The sequence below is a fragment of the Oratosquilla oratoria genome, chromosome 10 (assembly GCF_046742065.1).
Source record: "Oratosquilla oratoria isolate Oo_2021 chromosome 10, ASM4674206v1, whole genome shotgun sequence".
Classification (NCBI taxonomy): Eukaryota; Metazoa; Arthropoda; class Malacostraca; order Stomatopoda; family Squillidae; genus Oratosquilla; species Oratosquilla oratoria.
In genome coordinates, this window is record NC_134786.1 from 49723952 (window position 1) to 49736460 (window position 12509).

Below are 12509 nucleotides of genomic sequence, written 5' to 3' on the forward strand. Positions count from 1 at the left end.
ACCAAATCATATTAACATTTACCCCTTTATTGGTCGTGTCCATACAACAATTGCTGTAATCCATTACCAAATGTTCATAAAATAAGTTACACAAAACATACCTGGTTAACAAGGAAATCACCACCAAGAGGCGATTTCACAATTGCATGCTGAAGCACATAGCCATCATGCACAGGTACTGCTGAAGTGTGAGTTGCTCCTGAGTCCAAAACAAGCCCAGTGGACCTTCCATTAGCAAAGGCTGACAGAACAGCTGATTTTACCAAAAAGAAAGCTGGAACCTGTAAAACCAAGGTGAGTACATAAAGATTACATATATATACTTTAGGCCTTCTCCCATAATGGGAGGTTTGGCCAAATCCAAGCACACACCTACATCAGCATCAAATAAAAACACAATCACTCAACCCTCCTATTTTGCCACCTTAGGGATGAAGGAACGAAGACTTGAAATATTAGGGAAACAGAAAGGAAGAGACCAAATGTTTTTTGAGATGAAATGTTTGAGAACATGATGCATACTACAAGAATGGATGGTGAAAAATGTCTACTGAACAGACATTCCCCTTTTACTTGAATCCCCCTTCACCCCATTCATCCACCTCATTCTTGATCTTCCCCACAAGTTCACTCCCTCTCTCTATTTTTCTAGTCTTTCTTCATACATTCTTTCCATGAGTCTAAACCATCACAGTATTCTTTCATCTACACTACCTGCCGGCTTCTTTTGGCAAAGGGATAATCCAATGTTTTATATCTCACCTGATATTTTTCAAACATGAGCTCACACAATCTTTCTCGTCGTCCTCTTGTGTTCCACTGTTGAAAAAAATACAATTACATTACATTAAATAAATGAAGCACACTCCCACTTAAAAAAATCTAAAAACTGTTTTATTTGCTGCACTATTGCCACAAACATATTTCTCTCAACATGTTGAGTGTAATATCTTCAAGTAAATGTAGACATGGAAGGGAAAATACAATAAAATCTTTAGCAAATTGGGTAATGAATAAGTTTCTTAAGCTTATGAATGGAACAAAATGCACTGTAAATTGTATATATGTATATGTATATATATATAAGAAAGCTTCATACACAAGATTTTTCAAGACAATCACATATTTATAAATTTGAGTATTTTTCAAAATAACTGCAACATACAACTTTGTTCACTGCATCTCCCAATATCTTTTGATAAAATTTTAGATACTAAAACCACTTACTGATGTTTCTGAAAACAGAACAGGGTGATACTGTGATTCACTCTTAATGCATTTGCTGTAGCTGTACTCCAATACTTTATCAAACACATCCCAGTCCTCAATCATGCAGTCCTTCATGAAATTCTGTACCTCACAACCTGTTTGGGGAATGGGAAGTGTTATGAGAAACAAATATGTGGGGATGAATGCAGGGAAAATTGGGACCGAGTGTGTGCAAGGCACTGTATGAACTGGAGACTAACTGGAATGAGGCAGAAAAAAGAAGTGTCTCAAATAAAGTGCCTTAACCTGTACGTCACTGGGCGAATGTTGTATATAGGAATAACTCCCTATACAACCGAGTTGTGTTCCCAGCTGACTGGTTGCAATGCGAAAATTTGTATATCAAGGTGGGTTTTACATGTAACTAGGGGATTGTGTTCACGGACCCTGTCAACCCCCTCCTCAATTTATGCCTGGGTCTTTCACATACACTCAACATTTGTTTTACCTACTTTATAGCACTCGATTGTATAGTGAGGTATTCCTATATACTCCCCCCACCAGAATTGGAGCCAAAATTGATTTTTTATTTTTGCCTATATATATCCCATCTGAGGTATTGGCTGCATGTTATTGTGGCAAAGTAGCATGCAGTTGATACTTTAGGGTCTATATGGGGCACCCCTATTGACCAGAGCCACACATCATTTTGTCTGTGATAGGGGAAGACTCTGTTCATAGAGAAATTATTACACTTTTATCATACTATGACTGTTCCTCTGTTATGCTGTCCCCCAACCCCTTGTTACTGTCCTCTACCATTTCTCTGAATATTCATTTCCTTTTTTCGCCTACACTGTGGTGGGGGAAAAGAATGCTGCCACCAAGTATTCCCACTTTGTAAAAGGCGACAAAAAACAGGACGGGGATTAGGACTAGGAATCCTGCTACCTGTAGCCCCACAGGGGACATTCCTTAAAAAAAAAAAAAAAAAAAAACTGCTAACTTGCTCTACGGTGTAATACCTTATACTCTACTACAACAATTTCTAAAAAATAATCACTCCACATTCCATTATCTTCATCTTACCTTTCCGAGGCACTCCCAGGGAAACCGTGTCAATAAAATGCTTCTTTTCATTGGTTTCTGGATTTGTAAGGACTCCTACACAAGAAGGTACATCAAACTTTGGTGAATCTTCTCCTGCATAGCCAAGACGAATCGATGCACACCCGGGGTCAAATACTAGTGCCCCAACCTCATCTGCAAAAATCATGATTGTAAGAATACAATGAAACAATAATGAAGCTCAAGGATACAAGTAAATTGTTATCACTACCTATCTCACTAAATGTAGGCTGGATTATGTTTATTTCTATTTTAGTAACCACATTACTGGGCGAGTTTTCAATTTCACACTGCAGTTTTGCAATACATTTTTTCTTATTTCCTTTTATATATATTTCTTTTTATACCTGGGCAGTGGGCAGGAGACAGGAATGATCCTTCATCCATGAGGAGCTATGGCGAGAGGAAAACAAGGCTGGTGGATGGGAGTGGAATGGAATGGGTGGGAGTAGGTGTGTGTCTTTGACTTGGCTACCTCTCTTATAAGAGTGAAGAAGCCGTTGGTATATAGATGGATTTTTTTTATGCCTAAAAGATTTTTGAACGAGGACAATTTTTTTTTTCCAATTTCAAACCTCACTTTCCTATCTAAAATTGTTGATGTATAATATTTGACCAACTATATATTTTTATGGAGGAAGCTGGAATTTTAACTAAATACCAATCTGCATATAAACTGCACTCTACAGAAACTGCCCTATTTAGGATCCACAATGACCTTGTTGCAGCCACATGCTGTGGTAGAACATCTTTATCGGTCTTGTTAGATTTATCTGCTGCTTTTGATACAACAGAACATGATCTATTTAGTGACCTCTATTCCTTTGGAATTCGAGGTGAATCATATTTGCTTATGCAATCATACCTAACAGATCGCTTTCAGCGTGTTGTCATTGGGCAGTCTCTATCAGAACCAAAACCCTTGCAATTTGGTGTACCCCAGGGGTCTATCCTTGGTCAGTTACTTTTAATTTTATACACAAGTAGTTTGGCAGACCTGTTAGATGCTCAGTGTGCAGTATCACTTCTATGCAGATGACACACAGATATACATTGAGATCAATGATGTAGCTGACATTAAGGAAAAAATAGTAGCCCTTCTACATGATAGAAGTCTGGATGCTTATGAGAAAAATCAAGCTAAATGAGAGCAAGACATTCTTCTTGTCAAAGGTGGTCTTAGAGTTGACATTGAGACCGAGTTCAGTGTCCTGGATCTTGGAGCCCTAGGATTGTATCCCAGTGCATCAGTAAAAAACCTGGGGATAACATCTGATTCCAGCCTGAATTTCAATCACAAAAATAATCTAGTTAAAACTTGTAATTACCATAAAAGTAATCTTTACACTGTGAGGAAGTATCTAAATAAAGATGCTCTTATTGGACTTGTGCATTCTCTATTATGTCTCATGTTGACTATTGCAATTCTTTATTTTTGGGACTACCCAACTATTTACTGAAGAAAATCCAGACCATTCTAAATAAGTGTGCCAGATTGATATTTTTACTTCCTCCAAGAACTCCAACCACATGTTACGTAATTGAGTTGCACTGGCTCCCTGTAATGGCTTGCATAAAGTTTAATGTCTGCTTGTTAGTTTATAAAGCCATAATGTTCAAGCAACCTAAGTATATTGTTGACATGATATCCAGACCCGAGACTGAAACACAGATGTCTCTGCAGATCAGTGAAGACACAGTTTATGAACCAAGGGTAGTAAATGAGAGAGCTTTTGCCGAGAGATCTTTTGTTTACGCTGCTCGTTGCCTTTACAACATGCTGCCAGTTAGGGTAAAGCAGCAGTCAACACTTGCTACAGTAGAAGCCTGATTTAACGGATATAAATTTAGCAGAAGCTCAAATTAGCAAACTGCAAATAGCAATAACGAAAATGCTCAACTTAGCGGAAATGGTCCGCTAAGTTGACCATTTTCCGCTAGCTGGCCAGACGAGCGTCTACGGAAATAGCTGAATTTAGCGGGAACGGTCCGCTAAGTTGAGCATTTTCCATCAACTGACCACATGCGTGTCTCAGAGTCCAATGTTACCAGATGTTACCAGATTGTGGTGGTGGAGTCAAGAAAAAATTTATAATTTAGTATTTTGGAGGTATATAAATATATATATATAATTCAGAATATGTATAAAGTATAATTGTACATACATATACCAAGGCTTTTTCCCCCTTTCAAGGGAGGTAGCTAAAAAGGGAAAGGCATAAAAACACTCCTACCCATTTCATCCCTAAATACACTCCACACCCCTCCCACCCTCCCTCTCATCTGAGCACCTCCTGGATGACGGGTCATCCCTGCACCTTGCTCACCGCCCTGGGTCAGAAGCAGTGTCGCAAGACACAGCACATCCACAGCAAGGCCGCTTCATTTAATCGGCGACCCCCCTTGCATATAAGGAGAGGACGGGGAGAAATCCCTTCGGACTGCGTCAAAATTTGCTCACACATACTACCTCACCCCACACACCCCGCCCATTCCTCCTCATGCAATCACAACATCATCCATATACAACCATTCTCAACTCACCTCTGTCTTCCGTCCTCTCCCTTCCTTCCTCAACAGACATTCCCCTCTTCCCCAAAGCCCCCTTCACCCCATCCATCCACCTCATCCTAGGACGTCCCCTCATGTTCACTCCCTCCACATCTGCCTTCCATACCTCTTTTACTAGTCTTTCTTCACTCATTCTTTCCATGTGTCCAAACCATCCAAATATTCTTTCATCAACCCTATCTCCCAGCTCCTTTTTCACCCCTGTTCTCCTCCTCACCTCCTCATTTCTCATTCTATCCAGCCTAGTAACCCCCACCATACTTCTCAGACACCTCATCTCAAACACATTCAAACTCCTTCTCTCTTCTTCTGTAGCAGAAATATATTAAAGTAGAAATAGACGGTATAATAGGAAAACAAAATAATGAAACAGTAAGTTGATGGGAAAATTCAAAATCAGTACGCGAGAGTAATCACCACGAAAAACACTTCTATAACAACGAACTACGTTTTCTGCAACAACACAACAATAACGCTCACTATCCAAAAACCAACTGCCCAGTCCTATTAATCGCTAGAATTATGTACATCGAACCAAACACGAAGCTATGACTAATATTCCCCGAAATTCACAGACAGTTACATGACACACACACACACACGTTGCAACAAATTACTGCACGTTGCTATTCGTTTGCAATTCATGATTGTGCTGCCTATAATTCACTTACAATAATATATATACTGTATGTGTGTGTGTGTACACTAGGGAATTTTTAGGTACGTATCATTTTTACAATCCGCTCTGGCAACACTGTTACACCAACGCTCAGTCGCTCAATTTAACGGAAAATTCACTTTAGCAGACCAGACCTTGGCTGAATCAGTTCGTTAAATTGGGCTTCTACTGTAGTTTTAAGACCCACCTTAAAAGTCTTTTATTTTCTCAACCATATGATACTACACAAAAGGTTTTAAAGGAGGCATATAGAATATATTTTTTTAGTACAGGTACTCCTCGTTTAACGACCTACTCGGTTAGCGACGACGCGGAGTTACGACGGGCTTTATGACAGACGTTTAACGTAAATATCCAAAGTTACGACGTCGTGTACAATAATTAAGTTGGCTGAGGCAAATTTGTATGATGTTATAATTGAACTTGTATGGTGGATATTAGCTGTGAGGTAAAGTGTTCTGAAGCTTAGGTCTACATTACCATCCTGCAAGCTGCAAAAACTACCTGGGGTACAGTATACAGTATACCGGTAGTGGTAAATTTTTAGTTTCGACCATGGGCGCAATATAGCAATAGAAAATTAATTATTAATTTTGTAAATTATAATGTATCAAAGTAATATGCAATTTTGTGAGCGGAGAAAAAAAAAAAAAGTGCTAAAACAAATTTCGTAAGTAACGAAGTCATGTCGGACGAATGGTACACCATGTTTGTTATGATAGATGCCGATGTCTAAGAAAAGGATGATGAATTCGTCTAACCTAAACTAAACTAACCTGACCTGTGTTTGATAAATCATTACCTGCAAACTAAATGTCATCCGGCTCGTCCTCGTTGTCGTCGTCGTGAGAGACGTTGGCAGACGACAAGATGGCGTCCCAATCCTATGCTACTGACTTCGTTCATTAGCATATTTTCTTGTAGCATGGTATTTTTTACTTTCATTTCCGCCCACAAAATTGCATATTACGTTGATACATTTTAATTTACAAAATTAATAATTAGTTTTCTATTGCTATATTGCGCCCATGGTCGAAACTAAAAAATACCCCGGTATTCAATATGGAATGTCAGCATACGCGGATTTGGTCATATACGGTAATTTCAGGAACCTAACCACCGTAAATAAACAGTAAATAAAGCTTTAATGTACTGTATAAAAGAGGGAAAATACACGAAAATAAAGATACATGTATTGCTGGACATTGTACATACAGTACATGTATGTATATGTATACACTTTCGCTTAACGACCAATTCGGTTAACGACGGCGCGCTGGTCCCAATTGTCGCTGTTAAACGAGGAGTGGTTGTACATACCATATGTAGCATTATGTGAACGTTACTTGGACTATGGTGATGTGGGAGTGAATGAAGCTTGAGTGAGTTTCATGGTTTTATTCTGGTTAGTGTGAGTGTCCACCTAGGTTGAGTCGGGCGGTCGGGCTCCTAGGCTGCCCTAACTGCAAAAGTGACCATATGGGCCTGGGGACGAGCACCGCTTGTTACAAATAGAGAAGAGAACTGAACATGGAGACCAAAACCTGTCTTCTTATATACACACCCTGCATACTGAAAGGTAGCGAAGGACCCAGCCTCGTGGGAACATGGCTCAGCAGGGCCAAGGTTGTGCTTTCACGAGGATACAAATGCCTGTAGTACAGGCGTAATATGGACTTAACCTACACAATAGTAATACAAGGCAGAAGGCCAGCTGTCTCTACACCACATATACATTTCTTGTCCATCCCATTTCTGCAGCGGCAATACTATAAGCCAAAATGTCACGTAGACGCACATGTGGGGGACTCCGTTCACCACACATATACCAAAGGCTTTTTACCCATTATAAGGAAGGTAGCCAAAAATCAAAGGCATAAAAACCACTCCCACCCATTCCATCCCTAACATACTCTACTCCCCTCTTCCCTCCCTCTTCTATTGGCACCTCTTGGATAATGGGCCATCCCTGCATTTTGTCCACTGCCCTGGGTCAGAAGCTATGTCACAAGACACAGCACACCCACATCAAGGCTGCTTCATTAAATTGGAAACCCCCCCCTCTCTGTCCCCTTATGCAGAAAAGGAGAAGATGGGAGGAAATCCGTTCGGGCTGCGTCAATTTATTTCTCACACATACTCTCTCACCCCCATCCTCCACCCATTCCACCTCATGCATCACAGCATCATCCATATACAATCATTCTCCATTCACCCCTATCTTCTGTCCTCTCACATCTTTCCTCAACGGACATTCCCTGCTCTCCCAATGCCCCTTTTACCCAATACATCCATCTCCTCCTAGGTCGACCCTTCATGTTCACTCCCCCCACCTCTGCCTTCCACACCTTTTTTACTAGTTTTTCTTCACTCACTTTTCATGTGTCCAAACCATCCCAATACTCTTTCATCAACCCTATCTCCCAACTCCTTTTCCAGGTCCTGGAGCTGCAACGTCTACGTCGTGGGACCACCCCCCAACCCCAAGAGTTGGGGGCCAATCAGCAGCAACCACCCCTGGCCATCAGCTCTACGCAGATGGCACCGATCCCCAAGGAGGAGCTACGCCTACCTGGGGGAGTACCACAATCCTTTTTTCCAACATACAATGTTACGTTTTTTCTGCACTGAGGGGTGATTTTCCGGCGATCACCCCTCTTCTTCTACTTTTAGCCGGAGATGTAGAGAGCAATCCTGGGCCCACCACAAAATACACATGCCCAACATGCTCTAAACCCATTACTTCGAGCAGACAGACAAAGGGCTCAGTTCAGTGCAATATGTGCAAAAACTGGGCCCACCTCACTTGTACAACACTTGCTGACACAAACCAATACACAAACACTTGAACATGTTCTACCTGCCCTCCAGTAACCCCACTCCCACCTCCCCAACCACAGCCAACACCCTTACCCACTCCCAATTTCCCTTTGCCCTTACCCCCGATTAGTACTCCCCTTCCTTTGTCCCCGATCTCTCCTTTCCCCCCCTCTGACCCAGATCCTACACCTTCCCCACTACCACCCCAACCTCAACCCCAAACGGCAACATACAACACATACAAAACACACAACATCAACATATTACAACACAACATTGACGGTATTAACACTAATAAACTTGAACACTTTCTTAAACAACACAACATACACATTGCGATTTTACAAGAAACAAAACTAAGACACTCACACAAAACACCATCATTTCATAATTACACCACCATCAGACAAGACCGGACTGACGGCAATGGCGGTGGACTCATCACCCTGATCCACCACTCCATCTGTTTTGTGGACACAAGTGCCACAACCAAAATTCTCCTCCCTACCACAGATAACACAACAGAAACCCAATCCATTCGAATCCGCACAGGCAACAATTCAACACTGGCAATAGTTAACATGTACATTCCCCCCCAATCATCCTCCACAGTTCCAAACACCTTCAGACTTCAACTTAGCCAACTAACCTCAATCCCCAACCTGATCATGGGTGGTGACTTCAACGCCAAGTCGTCTGCCTGGTATGTCGACAACCCTGACACAGACAGAGGGCTTGATATACAGACTCAATTCGACTCATTGACTATCATGAACAACACGCATAATCATACACATATCCCATACCAAGCCCTCTACACTCCCTCCTCTCCTGATATCACCTTTTGCTCCCCCTGCCTAACCCCAACAACATCATGGAGAGTGGTCGGAGCCCTTGGCTCTGACCACCTTCCAATCATCATCACCACCAAAACAAGATGCACCCCAGCTGGCCACAGACACACTTACACCAATTACAAGAGAGCTAACTGGGAAGCTTTTACTGAAGAGACAGAACAACATTTTGAAACACTTAACAGTACACCAATCACAAACATAAACAATGCTGTGCACGCTTTTAATACAATCATACAAAACGCAGACAAGAGATACATCCCTAGAGGCAACAGAAAATCACACAACCCCAACTTCACACCAGAAATCCAAGGCCTCGCACATCAGAAACATTAAGAACGGAGTACCACAGGGCTCAGTCCTATCCCCCACATTATTTAATCTATACATGCATGACTTACCCACACCAGACACCTCAGAAATACAAATCTCTTCCTACGCAGACGACATAACAATCACATGCACACATCGTAACACAGACAAAGCTGCAGAAATAATCCAGCCTTACCTTGACACACTCAACACATGGTTCATCACAAACAGACTCAAAATAGCTCCAACCAAATCTACAGCAACACTTCTCACCAACTGGACAAAAGAACACAAATACATACCTCATCTCTACATCAACAACACTCTAATACCACACACAAACACACCGAAAATTCTTGGTGTAACATACGATACATCCATGCCTTTCAAACAACACCTCACAAACATAAAAAACAAATGCACACCTAGACTTAACGCACTTAAGTCAATCACTGGAACAACATTTGGACAAAACAAAGAAACTAATATAACAATATACGAACAATGCATACGCTCAGTGATGAATTATGCGAGTCCTGCATGGGCTCCTAATCTCAGTGAGACACACCACAACACCCTTCAAATCATACAAAACAAAGCCCTAAAAACAATTACAGGCTGCACAAATACAACACCTACAGACCATTTACACCATGAAACAAAAGTCCTCAAAGTCAAGGACCACCTCGACATGAGAGGCACACAAACACTTGCTGCAGCCACCACAAACACATCACACCCGCTACACTACATAGCAGAACACCCACACACACCAAGAAACATTAAAACTACACCCAAAGACCTTTATTACGCACAGATACTCTCTTCTCTTCCTCCACAACCACCAAATACCAGCCTCCGGAAACATATTCATAATCATATCACTCACCGCTCCATTAACACACTGAAAGACAACACACTGCTGCATGCCAGACCCCCTGATATCCACCCTTCTGAATCCTCTCTCCCACGAAAGGACAGAGTCCACTTGGCCAGACTGCGATGCGGTCACCACCCAGCACTTCTAAGCTACCAGAAGAGGCTGGACGACCATGTTGTGAACAGCTGCCCAGGATGTAACACTTCACCCCATACCATACAACACATAATGGAAGACTGCATTATACACAATCATGCACACAAACAACACAACATACACTCTATAAAGGATTTGTGGGAAAACCCAGTTTCGGCTGTGGCCTTCCTTGGGGAGACGGGACTGCTCGGACAGACAGTCTAGGGAACGACAACAACAACAACAACAACAACTCCTTTTCCACCCCTGTTCTACTCCTCACCTTCTCATTTCTCACTCTATCCAGCCTAGTAACTCCTTTCATACTTCTCAGACACATCTCAAACACTTGATAAAGTACCACACAAAAAACTATTAAGAATAATAGAATCAATAGGTGGCATCAAAGGAAAACTATTGGAATGGATGGAAGACTTCTTGACTGGGAGGAAAATGAGGGTAGTAATTAGAGACAAATACTTGATCTGGGAAGAAATGATATGTGGTGTCACAAGATTCAGTGTTGGCTCCAATCATGTTTGCCATATATATAAATGAAATGGATGAAGGTGTGGAATGTTATATGAACTTCTTCGCAGATGACAAAAATACTAAAGAAAGTAAGTACAGAGGAAGATTGTGAATCATTACAGATAGACCTAGACAAAATCTGGAAATGGAGTCAAAAGTGGGAAGCGAACTTTAACATCAAGAAGTGTATTATAATGAGTTTGGAAAAAGTAAAAATAGAATATCAAGAAATTACAAAATTGGTGAAATAAAAAAAGTGATCTCAGAAAGGGACCTAGGAGTAATAATAAGCAAAGACATGTCACCGGACAAATACATAAGAAAAAAAAAAAAAAAAAAAAAAAAAAAAAAAAAGGAGAAACCTTCAACCTACAAAGGTAAATGAAAGTGGCATTTGATTATTTGGATGAGGAAATTATTAAGATTGGAGTATGCTGCAACATTATGGACACCTAGTACTAAAAAGAATACAAAGAAATTAGAAAGAATACAAAGAGCAACGACAAAGATGGCACCAACACTCTCCAAATTGATATATGAATAAAGATTGTCCAAATTGGAACTACCAACTCTGGAACAAAAAAAGAGAAATAGTAGATCTACTGACTATTTATAGAATCATGAAAGGAATGGAAATCCTAGACTCGCATTTGGTGTGACAGTCGGGACACACGAACCTTCCAGCAATCTTCCTGTTTTGCTTCTTTTCTCGGTCCATCTTGATGCCATTGTGCTTGATAGTGAATGGTTTAATTCGTTAATGACTCGTATGCTTAGGTACATGTACACAATGTCGGAACAACTTGTGAACTAAGGATACTGGAAATTTTACCTCATTTTATATCACATCCAAGGATTGCTGAATAGCATCTCAATCGAAACCCCATCTGGGGTATTGGCTGCTTGTTATTGTGGCAAAGTAGCATGCAGTTGATACTTTAGGGTCTATATGGGGCACCCCTACGGACCAGAGCCACACATCATTTTGTCTATGATAGAAGAAAACTCTGTTCATAGAGAAATGATGACACTTTTATACTACGACTGTCCCTCCATTTATATATTTATATATATGTCCCCCAACCCTTGTTGCTGTCCTGTACCATTTCTCTGAGTATTCATTTTCTGTGGTGGGGGAAAAGAATACTGCCACCAAGTATTTCCACTTGGATTGTAAGAGGCGAGAAGAAAGGGACGGGGATTGGGACTAGGCATCCTTCTCCTTGTAGCCCCACAGGGGACATTCCTAAAAGAAAAAGTAAAGGCATAAGAGGGTCTGGGAGTTTTCCCAGACCACCGTCACCACTTCCATACGGTGACGCCTATGTAGGCGTCATGAAAAGCAAGTGGGTATGCGATGATGCCGACGTCGGCATCTTGATTATATTTA

General features: G+C 41.1%; 1 protein-coding gene across 2 annotated transcripts in view; it reads right to left on the reverse strand.

Annotated features, from left to right (window-relative positions):
- Positions 1-12509, reverse strand: part of Bap55 (Brahma associated protein 55kD) — a 36637-nt gene that overhangs the window by 11769 nt on the left and 12359 nt on the right. For both annotated transcript variants that reach the window (XM_076191756.1, XM_076191755.1), the window contains exons 2-5: positions 2299-2472; positions 1228-1364; positions 763-819; positions 102-281 (exon numbers count right to left, since the gene is read on the reverse strand). In XM_076191756.1, coding sequence (XP_076047871.1) covers positions 102-281; positions 763-819; positions 1228-1364; positions 2299-2472 — 548 coding nt within the window. The remainder of the gene's footprint in view (positions 1-101; positions 282-762; positions 820-1227; positions 1365-2298; positions 2473-12509) is intronic.